This window comes from Delphinus delphis, chromosome 3, assembly GCF_949987515.2.
Source record: "Delphinus delphis chromosome 3, mDelDel1.2, whole genome shotgun sequence".
Classification (NCBI taxonomy): domain Eukaryota; kingdom Metazoa; phylum Chordata; class Mammalia; order Artiodactyla; family Delphinidae; genus Delphinus; species Delphinus delphis.
Window position 1 is genome coordinate 19,760,570 of NC_082685.1, and position 17,037 is coordinate 19,777,606.

The 17,037-nt window shown below is 38.6% G+C and overlaps 1 protein-coding gene across 1 annotated transcript; it reads left to right on the top strand.

The window, feature by feature from the left end:
• Nucleotides 1–627: 627 nt before the first annotated feature.
• LOC132423005 (zinc finger protein 354A) lies at nucleotides 628–6,870 on the top strand. Its single transcript, XM_060008256.2, has 2 exons — nucleotides 628–643; nucleotides 4,556–6,870. Exon 2 carries the CDS (start codon nucleotides 4,618–4,620, stop codon nucleotides 6,118–6,120), a length of 1,503 nt encoding a protein of 500 aa, XP_059864239.1. The 5' UTR covers nucleotides 628–643; nucleotides 4,556–4,617; the 3' UTR covers nucleotides 6,121–6,870.
• Nucleotides 6,871–17,037: the final 10,167 nt, after the last annotated feature.

The window sequence follows — 17,037 nt, forward strand, 5'->3', positions numbered from 1 at the left end:
TCTATTGATTTGAGTCTTCTCCCTTTTTTTCTTGATGAGTCTGGCTAATGGTTTATCAATTTTGTTTATCTTCTCAAAGAACCAGCTTTTAGTTTTATTGATCTTTGCTATCGTTTCCTTCATTTCTTTTTCATTTATTTCTGATCTGATTTTTATGATTTCTTTCCTTCTGCTAACTTTGGGTGTTTTTGTTCTTCTTTCTCTAATTGCTTGAGGTGCAAGGTAAGGTTGTTTATTCGACATGTTTCCTGTTTCTTAAGGTAGGATTGTATTGCTATAAACTTCCCTCTTAGAACTGCTTTTGCTCCATCCCATAGGTTTTGGGTCGTTGTGTCTCCATTGTCATTTGTTTCTAGGTATTTTTTTATTTCCTCTTTGATTTCTTCAGTGATCACTTTGTTATTAAGTAGTGTATTGTTTAGCCTCCGTGTGTTTGTTTTTTTTACAGATCTTTTCCTGTAATTGATATCTAGTCTCATAGCGTTGTGGTCGGAAAAGATACTTGATACAGTTTCAATTTTCTTAAATTTACCAAGGCTTGATTTGTGACCCAAGGTATGATCTATCCTGGAGAATGTTCCATGAGCACTTGAGAAAAATGTGTTTTCTTTTGTTTTTGGATGGAATGTCCTATAAATACCAAGTAAGTCCATCTTGTTTAACGTATCATTTAAAGCTTGTGTTTCCTTATTTATTTTCATTTTGGATGATCTGTCCATTGGTGAAAGTAGGGTGTTAAAGTCCCCTACTATGAATGTGTTACTGTCAATTTCCCCTTTTATGGCTGTTAGTATTTGCCTTATGTATTGAGGTGCTCCTATGTTGGGTGCATAGATATTTACAATTGTTATATCTTCTTCTTGGATCAATCCTTTGATCAGTATGTAGTGTCCTTCTTTGTCTCTTCTAATAGTCTTTATTTTAAAGTCTATTTTGTCTGATATGAGAATTTCTACTCCAGCTTTCTTTTGGTTTCCATTTGCATGGAATATCTTTTTCCATCCCCTTACTTTCAGTCTGTATTTGTCTCTAGGTCTGAAGTGGGTCTCTTGTAGACAGCATATATATGGGTCTTGTTTTTGTATCCATTTAGCCAATCTGTGTCTTTTGGTGGGAGCATTTAGTCCATTTACATTTAAGGTAATTATCGATATGTATGTTCCTATTCCCATTTTCTAAATTGTTTTGGGTTTGTTATTGTAGGTCTTTTCCTTCTCTTGTGTTTCTTGCCTAGAGAAGCTCCTTTAGCATTTGTTGTAAAGCTGGTTTGGTGGTGCTGAACTCTCCCAGCTTGTCTGTAAAGGTTTTAAGGTTTTAATTTTTTTTTTAAGGTTTTAATTTCTCCATCAAATGTGAATGAGATCCTTGTTGGGTAGAGTAATCTTGGTTGTGGGTTTTTCTCCTTCATCACTTTAAATGTGTCCTGCCAGTCCCTTCTGGCTTGCAGAGTTTCTGCTGAAAGATCAGCTGTTAACCTTATGGGGATTCCCTTGCGTGTTATTTGTTGTTTTTCCCTTGCTTATTTTAATATGCTTTCTTTGTATTTAATTTTTGACAGTTTGATTAATATGTGTCTTGGCGTATTTCTCCTTGCATTTATCCTGTATGGAACTCTGTGTGTTTCCTGGACTTGATTAACTATTTCCTTTCCCATATTAGGGAAGTTTTCAACTATAATCTCTTCAAATATTTTCTCAGTCCCTTTCTTTTTCTCTTCTTCTTCTGGAACCCCTATAATTCTAATGTTGGTGTGTTTAATGTTGTCCCAGAGGTCTCTGAGACTGTCCTCAGTTCTTTTCATTCTTTTTTCTTTATTCTGCTCTGTAGTAGTTATTTCCACTATTTTATCTTCCAGGTCACTTATCCGTTCTTCTGCCTCAGTTATTCTGCTATTGATCCCATCTAGAGTATTTTTAATTTCATTTACTGTGTTGTTCATTGTTGTTTCTTTCATTTTTAGTTCTTCTAGGTCTTTGTTAAATGTTTCTTGCGTTTTGTCTATTCTATTTCCAAGATTTTGGATCATCTTTACTATGATTATTCTGAATTCTTTTTCAGGTAGACTGTGTAGTTCCTCTTCATTTGTTAGGTTGGTGGGTTTTTATCTTGCTCCTTCATCTGCTGTTTGTTTTTCTGTCTTCTCATTTTGCTTATCTTACTGTGTTTGGGGTCTCCTTTTTGCAGGCTGCAGGTTCGTAGTTCCCATTGTTTTTGGTGTCTGTCCCCAGTGGCTAAAGTTGGTTCAGTGGGTTGTGTAGGCTTCCTGGTGGAGGGGACTAGTGCCTGTGTTCTGGTGGATGAGGCTGGATCTTGTGTTTCTAGTGGGCAGGTCCACATCTGGTAGTGTGTTTTGGGGTGTCTGTGGACCTATTATGATTTTAGGCAGTCTCTCTGCTAATGGGTGGGGTTGTGTTCCTGTTTTGCTAGTTGTTTGGCATAGGTTGTCCAGCACTGTAGCTTGCTGGTCGTTGAGTGAATCTGGGTGCTGGCATTGAGATGGAGGTCTCTGGGAGATTTTCTCTATTTGATATTATGTGGAGCTGGGAAGTCTCTTGTAGACCAGTTTCCTGAAGTTGGCTCTCCCACCTCAGAGGCACAGCACTGACTCCTGGATGCAGCACCAGGAGCCTTTCATCCACAAGGCTCAGAATAAAAGGGAGGAAAAGTAGAAAGAATTAGTAGAAGTAGGAAGAAAGCAAGAAAGAAAGAAAGGAAGGAAGGAAGAAGAAAAGGAAAGAAGGAAAGGGAGGGAGGAAGGAAGGAAGGAATGAGGGAAGAAAGGAAAAAGAAAGAAAGAAGGTAAAGTAAAATGAAGTAAAATATAATAAAGTTATTTAATTAAAAAAATAATTATTAAGAAAAAAAATTTTAAAAACAAAAAATACGGACGGATAGAACTTTAGGACAAATGGTGGAAGCAAAGCTATACAGACAAAATCTCATACAGAAGCATACACATACACACTCACAAAAAGAGGAAGAGGGGAAAAAATCATAAATCTTGCTCTCAAAGTCCACCTCCTCAATTTGGGATGTTTTGTTGTCTGAAGGAGGGCAGGAAGGAAAGAAAGAAGATAAAGTAAAATAAAAGTTATTCAAATAAAAAATAATTATTAAAAAAAAAGAAAAAAACAGACGGATAGAAAGCTGGGACAAATGGTAGAAGTAGAGGTATACAGTCAAAATCCCACACAGAAGCAAACACGTACATACTCACAAAAAGAGGAAAGGGGGAAAAATCGTAAATCTTGCTCTCAAAGTCCACCTCCTCCATTTGGGATGATTTGCTGTCTATTCATGTATTCCACAGATGCAGGGGGCATCAAGTTGATTGTGGAGCTGTAATCTGCTGCTTCTGAGGCTGCTGGGAGAGATTTCCCTTTCTCTTCTTTTTTCTCACAGCTCCCAGGGGCTCAGCTTTGGATTTGGCCCCACCTCTGTGTGTAGGTCGCCAGAGGGCATCTGTTTTTCGCTCAGACAGGACAGGGTTAAAGGAGCCGTTGATTCGGGGGCTCTGGCTCACTCAGGCCAGGGGGAGCGAGGGGCGCGGAGTGCGGGGTGAGCCTCCGGCGGCAGAGGTTGGCGTGACGTTGCACCAGCCTGAGGCCCGCCGTGCGTTCTCCCGGGGAAGTTGTCCCTGGATCCCGGGAAACTTGCAGTGGCGGGCTGCACAGGCTCCCCAGAAGGGAGGTGTGGATAGTGACCTGTGCTTGCCCACAGGCTTCTTGGTGGCAGCAGCAGCAGCCTTAGCGTCTCCTGCCCATCTCTGGGGTCTGCGCTTTTAGCCGCGGCTCACGCCCGTCTCTGGAGCTCCTTTAAGCAGCGCTCTTAATCCCCTCTCTTCGTGCACCAGGAAACGAAGAGGGAAGAAAAAGTCTCTTGTTTCTTCTGTAGCTCCAGACCTTTTCCCAGACTCTCTCCTGGGTAGCTGTGGTGCACTAACCCCTGCAGGCTGTGTTCACTCTGCCAACCCCAGTCCTCTCCCTGCGATCCACCCAAGGCCCGAGCCTCAGCTCACAGCCCCGCCCCGGCGGGTGAGCAGACAAGTCTCTTGGGCTGGTGAGTCCTCTGTGCGGGAATATCCCTGCTTTGCCCTCCTCACCCCTGTTGCTGCGCTCTTCTCTGTGGCGCCGAAGCTCCCCCCCTCCGCCACCCGCAGTCTCCAGCCGTGAAGGGTCTTCCTAGTGTGTGGAAACCTTTCCTCCTTCACAGCTCCCTCCCACTGGTGCAGGTCCCATTCCTATTCTTTTGTCTCTGTTTTTTCTTTTTTTCTTTTGCCCTACCCAGGTACGTGGGGGAGTTTCTTGCCTTTTGGGAGGTCTGAGGTCTTCTGCCAGCATTCAGTAGGTGTTCTGTAGGAGTTGCTCCACGTGTAGATGTATTTCTGGTGTATCTGTGGGGAGGAAGGTTATCTCCGCGTCTTAGTCTTCTGCCATCTTCCCCTCGTCCCCCAAGACCTTATTTAAATACCATCAATATTCAGTCTATACATTTAGTCTCAGTAACCAAATGCTGTATCACATGAAACATCTCCAGTTTTTTCTGTCCCTTCCAGGAAGGAAGAACAGTTATAAAACCACGAAGTCAACTCAAACACAAGGTTCTTCATTTCAGGAGATGATAATGAAAAGATCCAAAAGGAATGGACCCTGGGACTTCAAATCAGAAAAACCTTGCAAATATGAAGACAGATTAGAGAAAAAGCAGAAGAAAAACCAAAGTGTTCAGATAGTTTCAGTCACTCACAAAAAAATCTTCACTGTAGAAAGAAAACATAAAAATACTGAATTTGGCCAAAACTTCAGCCTAAAGTCAGTCCTTGTTAGGCAACAGATGGTTCCCAGAGAAAAAACCCCACCAAAATGTGAAATACAAGGAAACAGCTTCAAACAGAATTCCAATTTACTTAATCAACAAAAAATCAACACAGCCGGGAAACGTTATAAATGTAGTATGTGTGAGAAAACCTTCATTAATACTTCATCCCTTCGTAAACATGAGAAAAACCATAGTGGAGAGAAATTATTTAAATGTAAAGACTGTTCGAAAGCCTTTAACCAAAGTTCAGCTCTTATTCAACATCAAATAACTCATACTGGAGAGAAACCCTATATATGTAAAGAATGTGGGAAAGCTTTCACTCTCAGTACATCCCTTTATAAACACCTAAGAACACACACTGTGGAGAAATCCTATAGATGTAAGGAATGTGGTAAATCCTTCAGCAGAAGGTCAGGCCTTTTTATACATCAAAAAATCCATGCTGGAGAAAACCCCTATAAATATAATCCAGGTAGGAAGGCATCTAGTTGCAACACATCCCTTCCTGGATGTCAGAGAATGAATTCCAGAAAGAAGTCCTATTTATGTAATGAATGTGGCAATACCTTTAAGTCTAGTTCATCCCTTCGTTATCATCAGAGAATTCACACAGGAGAGAAACCTTTTAAATGTAGTGAATGTGGGAGAGCCTTCAGTCAGAGTGCATCTCTTATTCAACATGAAAGAATTCACACTGGAGAAAAGCCTTATAGATGTAATGAATGTGGAAAAGGTTTCACTTCTATTTCACGACTTAACAGACACCGAATAATTCATACTGGTGAGAAGTTTTATAATTGTAATGAATGTGGTAAAGCCTTAAGTTCCCACTCAACACTTATCATTCATGAAAGAATTCATACTGGAGAGAAACCATGTAAATGTAAAGTGTGTGGGAAAGCCTTCAGACAAAGTTCAGCTCTCATTCAACATCAGAGAATGCATACTGGAGAAAGACCCTATAAATGTAATGAGTGTGGGAAAACTTTCAGGTGTAACTCGTCCCTTAGTAATCATCAGAGAATTCACACAGGAGAGAAACCATATCGATGTGAAGAATGTGGGATATCTTTTGGCCAAAGTTCAGCTCTTATTCAACATCGAAGGATTCATACAGGAGAGAAACCCTTCAAATGTAATACATGTGGGAAAACTTTTAGACAGAGCTCATCACGTATTGCCCATCAGAGAATTCATACTGGAGAGAAACCCTATGAATGTAATACATGTGGGAAACTTTTCAATCACAGGTCATCTCTTACTAATCATTATAAAATTCATATTGAAGAGAACCCCTAGAAAGTAGGTTTGCATGTGTGAAATTCTGAAACCAAAGCTCATCAGAATACATGAAAGTGATGTAATAAATGTAATGGATATGAAAAGCTATTCTATGGTTTAGTCATCAAATAATAAATTCCAAGGGTAAACCTATGTAATAGATAATGAGGAAAGTGGAAATTGTTCAGTCCTATCAGACACTTTATAATAACCTAAAATGAAGAATTCCTGACTGGAGACATTGACTTTGGGCATTTGTAAAATAATTGTTTTCTCTACAGCATCATATGCTGCATATCATATGTAATTGTTATAAACATCTGGGTGATGAAGGGAAGTGTGCACTGGATTTCCTGTTAAACTGTAAACTTAATACTTTTTAAAAAATAACTGACATTGTAATAGTATATAAAAGATGTGGTCAAAGAAATTATACATTTTTAGAGAAAAGGACCAAATAAAAGATTAAAATGAATGTAAACTACCTCTCACTTTCTGGGGTTTGTCCTTTTTCTGACTTGATGGCAAACTTTGTGCATGGATTTCATTTAAAAATAGAAATAAAAGTGTTCTCTTCCTTTGTTCTTCTAGTAATTGCTGTGAGTTGAAAATTTTCTACCCAATTTTTAATTCTGTTCTCAGAATTATTTTTTTTGCTCTGAAGTCATTTATTATGAAATTATACATGCTATATACTGTGAGCTGTCATCTTAAGTATATTAAATGGAAAAATAAGTGATTTTCAAGTTTAAGGCTATTAAATGTATATTTAATATATATTATACATATATATTTAATAACATATATTCTAAATTCACAACAGAAGGGGCTGTCAAAAGTAGTTTAATGAATCTAGCATATGTGCCAAAATATTGAAAGGTACATCAGTCACTTCATGAAATAAAGCGTATGTTTTTCCTACTTGGTGTTCTGTAGTGTCCAACAGTTTTAAGAAAACAAAAGGAGTAATTTATAAACAACTCAGTAGTTTGGTTGGTTGGTTGTTTGAGTCCCAGCTTTGGGGCAAGTACTATACTGCACACTGGGAATTTTAAGAAAAAAGTCACAGGCCTTCAGGAAACCATGAATGGAGGAAAAGGGATGGAGTTAAGAGACAATCAGATGAGTAAAGCAAATTATTATGTCACTGTATGTAAGTGTGGTTGTTTTAACAGGCAAATAGGTTGTGACAATATGTTGCAGTGCAAGAATGTTGTAGAGATTTAGACATGATGAAGGAGAGATTGAATGTAACCAAGGAAACCTGTGACATCAGAGAAAGCTTTCCAGGGGCAATGATGCCTGAGCCAGGTTTTGAAAGAATAATAAGAACTCTCCAGAGGATGAGATAAGCATTCCAAATAGGAGAGGCAGAGGTGAGTAATACCATGACACCTTTATGGAAACTCAAGTATAAAACTAATGAGCAGGAGAATGGCAGGTGTTAAAGTCTGAGTAGAAGGCAGAGGCCAGATAACAAAGGGCCTATTTGCCTTGAAAAGTTTGGATTTTATCCTGAAATTGATGGAGTCAGTTAAAAATGTTAAGCAAGGAACATTGTTCTGGCAACGATGTGTAGAGGGTGTATTTAGTATATATTAAAGCTGTATAGACTGATGCCTAGAAATCTGGGCTATGGTAATTCAAGTGATAGGTGAATGAGAGTCCAAACTCAAGCAGGGACAGCATATATGGAGAACAGGAGACAAGATAATGTATTAGAAATAAGACATGGTGTTCACAAGCAAACAGATGAGGTTGGTGAATGAGAAGGCTAAGCTGACTCGAAGGTAGGGTTGCCAGGTATCCTCTGTATACTGGATATGTCTCGTATTGAATGATTTTGAACTGCATCCTGTATTGATTTTGTCAGGTCACCCTTATTGTAATCAGTTGTGCTTTTACCCAATAATGAAAATCGAGCAGTTGAAGCTATTTTTCTGCTTCAATAATTGGCACTTAAATTACTTAGGTGGCAATGCTAGCTGAAAATTATATCTCCACAAAGACTGAAACAGTCCCTTATAGTCTCTCTCATATTTTTGGCTGAGGAAAGACCAAAGTTGGGGGGCCGAGTGGGGGTAGGAGAAGGTAAATGAGAATTGAAAGTCGTCTTTTCCATATTAAAGAAAGGAAAAGATTTCTTTTTGTCAAAGTCTCAAGTTGTAAGCAAGTAATCACCATTAATTAGAGATTACTTTGGATCAGTACACATGCTCTGAAAATCAACAGTGGCCATGCTTCTGACAGTTAGCAAGTTAAAGAGACTTCAGCTTCTGAAAGCCAATTTGTTACGATCCCATGCCTGTAGACAAGTCAGCAGATACCTCACTCCAGTGACCATACTTCTGAAAGTATGCCAGTCAACAACTGCCTTATTTCAGTGATCACACTAACATAATTGAAAGTCTGTCAATCCAATAAACACTCCTGCTTCTGAAAATCCACCAATCCTTGAACCAAGCTTCCCAAAACCTTGTATGAGATCAGCTGTGGCTTTCTTTGGGGAGGTTCTTCCTTGCAAATACAGCTCTCACTTGCAGCCATACATGAAGTTCACCTTTTCCGCATCACATATCAAAGTTCAATTTATTGTTAGTTTGTAACAACTTCTACAGTTCAACCCCAATTTACTGTTATAACTTTAGCCTCGTAAGTGACAAACATAATAATGATGCCATGAGACTATCAAATTCAATATTTTCAATTCCTGTGGTGTTTGCTATCATCTAGTATTTGAATCCCAAATGCAAATGTAAATTCATGATTAATTTTTAGAACATTGGTTATCTATTAAATGAGGAAAAAAATCCTTTTGAAACCTTTTCCACAGCATGAAACTGTTCATTCAATATAAAAAAGTGATAGAAAGTCATTTATAAACCAGTATCTATTAACAGCTAAACCTAAGAGATATATGATTATCTTAGCTATAAACAGATAAAATACATTTTCTAATTAAAACAAATTCGGATGAAAATAATCACAGCAGAAGTTCTAATGACTGTCCACATTGTGTATCATCATTATCAATCTTTTCAGCACAAATGACTGATCAAACATACCAGGAGTATTTTCTGATTCTAAAATTGCAAACAAATTTTAAGTGCCAGGATAAAATGCTGCAATAATAAAAAATGTAATAGTTCTATTTACTATTACAGAGATTATTAAAGATCTAAAATGCCTTGTCTTTTTACAACAGCCCAAGATGCAAGTAATCACAATACTAAAAAAAAAATTCCCTTTGCTTGTATGTTCTTCTCGTGAAAAAGACTTGCTTAGAAGGCTGCTGCTCACTTAATTGAATTAATAAGTGTACTGCTTTTCATAGAGATAATACAAATGCAAATTATGGTGGATGTGCAAAAGTGCAAACAATTTATTCAAAGTTGAATCAAAGTGTAATGGATTCTATGCAGGGTGTTGGCTATCTTGCCCATATTCTGCATTTCTGTATAATTCTGCATAGACAACCCATGATATTCTTTCTGTTGACACTGGAGTACTTATTGTGAAACTGTTGCATTACTTCAGCATTTAAACATTTGAGCAGTTAAAGAATTTTTGTGATTTTGTTTGCATTTCATAATCTTCAACTTTCTAGCATTCAAAAACTTGTTTGGACTTCCTGTTTCAGCTATGACATGTAAACAGCTTGCAAGTGATAGCTTGTATCCTTACAACAAGAAAAATTGGAGCAGGCTGAAAATCAGTGACTTTTCTTTTATCTTCCTGAGAACTGAGGTTGGTGGGCAAATTGCAACACTGAAATCTGGAGAGACAGGCATATCCAGAAAGATATAGCTGAGATCTGCTCACCTGGAACAGAAATTACTGGAGCCATAAACTGGTAGAAATATTTAAATGCTCATTTTGATAAATTGCTGAAGGTTGTGTGGACTGTCTTGAGAGTGAGAAACTCCTGGGGGGCCACAGTCTTAAGAGTCCCCCACATTTCCATTGTCATTAGATCCAGAAACCCAGTTGGATTTGTGTGGTGGTGACCTGAGAAATATTCCCTCAGGGGTCTAGTGGAGGAAGGGTAACCATTGTGAAATACACTCAGAGTCTTCTCCACCAAAAATGCCTACTCTCCTGGGGAAAAGAGTTTCTCAGAGTCTTGTCCTAGCTGAGGTAAGGACATTCCTCCCACTTTAGCCCCCTCTAACCTTCGTGTCTCACTAAGGAGGAGAAAACAGTCAAAGAGATGGGGTTGGGGGGGGGATTCAAGGAAAAAGATTGGGAATGCTGCAACTAGAGGAGGGAATATAGGGCAAGGAGCTTGGGAAAAAGCTATACCACCCGATAAACATTTGCTCTAGACATAGGCCTACTAAGACTGAGATTTAATTGGAAGATTATAGAATCCTCCTCCCCCACCCCTACTCCCACCCCCACCCCCACAGCTTGCCAACACACCAACAACACTGGATTACAGCAGAAAGAGAGATACAGACTCTCCTTGAGGAGGAGTGTTTAGGGAGTGTTTAGTGTTTTGTCAATAGTGGAGACAAAAACAAGGATACTAGAGGAATTTGAAGTCTCTGGCACCTATGGTTGCCTAACTCCTAGCCAAGTTAACTAAATCTAGCGGGATAAAGCACCATGAACATGTGGGATTTATCCCAGAAATTGAAGATGTGTACAGCATAAGAAAAGCAATCAATATAATACATTGCATTAGTAGAATGAGGGCAAAACACACACACACACACACACACACACAAACCATCTTGATGCAGTAAAAGCATTTCACAAAATGCAAAATCCAATCATGTAAAATTACTGAACAAGCCAGGAATAGAAGGGAATTTCCTTAACATGATAAAGTACAGTAATGAAAAATCCACAGCTAACGTCATATTGAATAGTGAAACACTGACAGCTTTCCCCCTAAGATTAGGAGCAAGACAAGGGTGCCTGATTTTGCCACTTCTATTCAACACTGTACTGGAAGTTGTAGTCAGAGCAGTTAGGCAAGGAAAAGAAATAAAAGGCATCCCAATTAGAAAGGAAGAATTTTCTCAATTTGCAAATGACATGACTTTATATATAGAAAAGCTGAACAACTACCAAAATTCAATTAGAACTCATAAATGAGTTTAGCAGTGTTTCAGGATATAAGATCAGCATGTAAAAATCAGTTTTATTTCTATATGCTAGTAATAGAAAATTTAAAAGGAAATTAAAGCAATTTCATGTATAATAGCATCAAAAATGATAACATACTTAAGGAGAAATTTAACCAAGTGGGTCCAAGACTTGCACGCTGAAAACTACAAAACACTGTTGAAATATATTAAAGAAGATCTAGACCTAGACCTAAATAAATGGAAATATATTTGATATCCATGGATTGGAAGACATAGTATAGTTAAAATACTACCAAAATGATTTACAAATTCAATGCAAATCACTATCAAAATTCCAATAGCGTTTTTGCAGAAGTGGAAAAGCAGATCCTAAAATTCATATGCAATTGCAAGGGGTCCCACATAGTGGAAATAATTTAGAAGAGGAACACTTTTGGAAGAAGAATGCTTCCCAGATTCAAAACTTACTACAAAGCTACAGTAATCAAAACAATGTATTGTTTTTGTTATGTATTGTATTTGTTATGTGTTGGCATATAGAAAAACATATAGCTCAGTGGCATCAAATTGAAAGCCTACATATCTATGGTCAATTGATTTTTGACAAGACTAAAAAGACCATTCAATGGGGGAAAATATAGTCTCTTCAATGACTTGTGCTGAGACTACTGGATATCCACATGCAAAAGAATGAATCTGACCCATACCTCACAACACATACAAAAATTAACTCCAAATGAATCAAAACCTAAATGTAAGTGCTAAAACTATTTTAAAAACTATAAAATTCTTAGAGGAAACATAGGTGAAACTCTGCATGACGTTGAATAAGGCAACATTTTCATAGATATGACACAAAACACAAGCAAACAAAAATTCAATAAATTGAACATCATCAAAATTAAAATTTTTGTGTATCAAAAGACACTATCAAGAGAATTAAAAGACAACTCACAGAATGGAAAAAGATATTTGCAAATATTTTCTAAAAGCCTCATGTCTGAAATATTTTTTAACTCATAATCCAAGTAAAAAACACAATCCAATTAGAAAGGGGCAAAGTAATTGAATAGACATTTTCCTAAGGAAGATATACAAATAGCTAATAACCAAATGAAAAGGTGTCTGTCATCATTAGTCATAATGCAAGAAATGCAAGTCAAAACCACAACGAGATATCATATCACACCCATTAGGAGGCTATTTTTTTAAATAACAAATGTTGGTAAGGATGTGGAGAAATTGAACCCTTTGGCATTAATGGTGGGAATGTTAAATGGTGCAGCTGCTGTGGGAAACAGTTTGGTGGTGTTAAATACAGAATTACCATAAACCAAGAAATTCAACTCCTAGGTATATACCCAAGAGAATTGAAAACATTTGTTCACACAAAAACCTGTTCACAACTGTTCATAGAAGCACTATTCACAATAGCCAAAAGATGGAAATAACCCAAGTATCCATCACTCAATGAATGGATAAACAAAATATAGTATATCCATACAATGAAATATTCAGCAAGAAAAAGGAATAAAATGCTGATACATGCCACAACATGGATGAATCTTGTAAACATTATGCTAAGTGAAGGAAGCCAGACACAAAGACCACGTATGATTCCATTTATGTGAAATATCCAGAATAGGCAAATCCAAGAGACAGTAGATTAGTGGTTTCCAGTGCTGGGGAACAGATGAATGGGGAGTGACTGCGTAATTGGTACAGGGTTTTCTTTGGGGGATGATGAAAATGTTCTGGGGCTACATAGTGGTGAGGGTTGTGCTAAAGTGGTTGTACTAGATGTCACCAAATTGTGTTGACTGAAAACAAATAGACTGCCAGATATTTCTCCAGAAAAAATAGGTTTATTCAGCAGAGAATTACAATTCAGGGTCTGCAACCATGGCAAGTCACATGCAAGTCCCCCAAATAGAGAAGTAGAACTCAGACATCATCTGCTTCAATTCTGGGAAATCTTTACTTTCAGGTCACCAGATGATGTGCAGGTCCAGCCAGGGTGGGAATTTTAGAGTCTTCAGTAAGACTGGGTTGTTATTGGTCCAAACCAGAGCATTCTCTTGTTATCAAAAAAATTATTGAATTTCCAATCTTGTTTTTCCTTTTCTGAGGCCAATTGTTGAAATTCTCTGGTCCAGTTTTCCTCAGTTATCATTTGGGGAAATGTCCCTTTGGACCATGACAGAGGTTTGGCTGGTTTTGGTCCCTTTAATAGCAGCATTCCTTGTGGAAATGTCAGTAAGATAAATTTCCCTTAGCTTCTAGAGAGTCAAGTTTAGAATGTCCTGAAATCTTAATGGCTAAAGTGGCAGGTAAAAGTGTTGCATCCAATAACACCTAAACATAGGGGCCATTTTAAATTTTATTTCAGCTGGAAGTAAAGAAACCATGTTGCTTCTACAACATTCCAAAAGCATGAGCTACACCAAAAGCATATCTACTATCAGTATAAGTATTGGCAGTTTTTCCCTTGGCCAAAGTACAGGCCTGTGTAAGAGCTCAAGCCTGTGTAAGCCTATTAGGCTGAATTACCCATAAGTAAAGATGCTGCCTCAACAATCTCAAAGGAAGTTGCAGTAGAATACCCAGCACGATATTTGCCACTGTCACCTTTTAAATAAGAACCATCAGTGAACCATGAGAAACCACTGTTACCCAAAGGAATTTCCTGCAAATCATCAAGTGGAGTCAAGAGGAGGTTCTTCAGGGCTTCCCTGGTGGTGCAGTGGTTGAGTCCGCCTGCCAATGCAGGCAACACGGGTTCAAGCCCTGGTCCAGGAAGATCCCACATGCCACAGAGCAGCTAAGCCTGTGTGCCACAACTACTGAGCCTGTGCTTTAGAGCCAGTGAGCCACAACTACTGAGCCCATGTGCCACAACTACTGAAGCCCGCGCTCCTAGAGCCCATGCTTCACAAGAGAAGCCACCACAATGATAAGCCCGTGCACCGCATCAAAGAGTAGCCCCCGCTCACCGCAACTAGAGAAAGTCCTTTCACAACAACGAAGACCCAATGCAGCCAAAAATAAATAAATAAAATAAATTTCTAAAAAAAGAGAAAGAGGAGATCCTTCAGCGTTAAGCAGTTGTGAGGGACTTCATTGGTGATGATGGAGGGGAAAAGAGTAGTAGTGATAAGGTTATTACAACATAAAAGAGTTATATGAGGAGCAGTTAACAAAAGGACTTCATAGGAGGTGAGGTGGCTAACTGAGAAATGTTGAGTGTGATGAGAATTCAGGAGGGCTTCTCCTGCATGAGGTACAAGGATGATTAAAGGGAATCCCACAATGATTTTCTTGGTGGCCTCAACCAAAAGGACAGTGGCTCTAATGGCTCTAAGGTGTGCCACAGGGTCCACCTGCTGGCTGTAATACCCTATGGGTCAATGGTAGTCCCTGTGTTTTGGGGTGAGTATCCCAAGGGCATTCCCTTCCTTTTCATATACAAAAAAGAAAAAGAGGATCTGATAACTGAGATTCCCAAGGGCAGGTGGGTTTATCGAGCTCTCATTTAAGGCCTGAAAGTTTATGCTGTTTGGCTCTTCCCATAAAACTGGGTCAGAGTTGTTGTTGAGTAAAACATACAGAGGTTTGGCTATAAGAGAGAAATTTGACTAATAAGAGCCTGCTGTATAAAATAAATAAATTAAATTAAATTAAAAAAATAGAGAAATTTGGAATACACTTTCAGCAATAACTGACTAGCCTGAGAAAACCTTGCAGTCAATGCTTAGATTGGGGTTTGGGGAAACTCAGGACACCATGAAGCCTATCTGGAACTAGGTATAGCTCTTGTTCTGATATCAGATGCCCTAAATATCAAATATCAAACCTGGGTTTGGGCAAATGGCAATTTTTCCTTGGCAACCTTGTGTCCCTTTAAGGCTAAAAGCTTTAGGAAGTGGGTGCTGTCTTCCTGTGAAGAGGTCTGAGGAGAGCAAAGAAGCAAATTGTCCACATGTTGCAACAAAATAGAACTTCTGGGAACTTTACATTATCCAGATCAGCCTTGAGAATTTTTGAAAAATAAGAACTCAGTAAAACCCTGAGGCATTACTGTCACGGTGAACTGTTTTTCTTCCAAGTGAAGGCAAAAACGATAGACAATAGTCCATCTTCATCAACTGGAATATTAAAGAATGTACTGCATAAATCAAATTACAGTAAAAAATTTACATCCAGTGGGAATGGATGTTAGTAAAGTATGAGGATTAGGAACAACAGGGTGTGGAGGGATGACAATGTTGTTTATTGCTCTGAGGTCCTGAACAAAGCTCCACCCTCAGCCCTTGGGTTTCTTCATTAGTAAAATAAGGGTATTGCAGGTACTATTACAAGAAATAATGAGTCTTTGAGACTTGTAATGTCCTATTATGGGCTTTATGCCATTAAAGGCTTCTTTACTTATAGGATATTGATTAATTCTGGGAGAGGTTTTGAGGGATCTATTTGAATTGATGCACTGTGAATTTTGCCAATATCAGTTGGAGATTTTGCCTATAAGGGGGGTGGTTGTTGATTCAATAGGGACAAATGATCAGTGTTTCCAGAATCAGCTCAGAGACAGAGCTGATAAAAGATGTCAAAGTCATTTAATTCATCTGGTTGGCTGCTTTGATAACTACTGTCTAATTCCAAAATTATTTTCCCCTTTCAGGGGAAAGAAATTTTAGCATGATGCTTCTGTAAGAAGTCTCAGCCTAATATAAATGGATAGCGGCAGAGGAACTAAGGAGAAAAGAGTATGTGTTTCTCAAAGGGCCTAAACAAAAGGGAATCAGTTCACAGGCAGGAACCTCTTGAGGTTCATTAGAGATCCCCACTATTGGAACTGTATTAGTACTCCGAGGCAGGGGCTGCTTTACAGTAGTGGGGTTGAGCACCAAGAGTGTGGCTGCAGTGTGAATTAGGATGAGAAGAGATCCATCCCAAATCTGAAGGAATGTTTCTCCAAGCTGATTAAGAGGGAGAATTGGGAAGAGCCCCTGTAGTTCCTTGGAGCCCCACTACTGGGAATTGGGAGGAAGTTGGAAAGCCTGGTTAGAGGGCTGATGGTGACTGAAGGGCTTGAATCTGTAACAATCTCTTTTCCAATGCCCTGGCTCTTTGCTCTAATAGCAGAAACTAGGAGGTTTTTGTTTCATTTAGGGAACTTTATTTGCTGAAGTTTAAGATTAAGAATTTTGGCAGTTTTCCTTTTAGGTGACTCATCTAGAGTGTGAGAGAGCTGGTTTGTAAGATTAACTAAATCTGGAGTGGACATCATTTCCCATTCCATCCTGTTCTTTTTTACTAGAAAGGAAAGACCCTGGTTCAGACCATTAATAAATAGAGTTAAATCTACCTGGGTGGGATCAACATCTGAAGGAAGACCAGAATTTTCTTTAAAATAATCTGAAGTTGATTGTAATAGCTATGAACAGATTCATCAGCTTTTTGTGTGTAAGCCTGAATTTTATTCCAATCAGTAGGCTTTGGAAAAGCCCTAGAAATTGCCCAATGAAGTCACCTAGCAATTGCCTTGGCCTGACCATATAAGTTAGCAGGTTGCTTTCCTTGTTGTAATTCTAGAGACCTTTCAGGACTTTCCCAGTCAGCAATTTTCATCCAGTGCTGGGCGTGGCCTTCACCAACAAGCATATGACCTAGCTGATGTAAGTCAGAGAACAAGATTAGTAAGATTGTTATATTAAATTCCTCAGCAAATCTGTGAGGATCTTTGGTTACTTTGGGAAACTCTTTAACTATGGATCGCAGTTCAGTTTTAGCCCAAGGAATATTTAAAATTAAGGGTTTAACCTCTGGATCCTCAGAAAGC

Coding starts and splice junctions, on each gene's coding strand:
- LOC132423005 (XM_060008256.2), top strand. CDS start 4,618: ATGATAATGAAAAGATCCAAAAGGAATGGACCCTGGGACTTCAAATCA.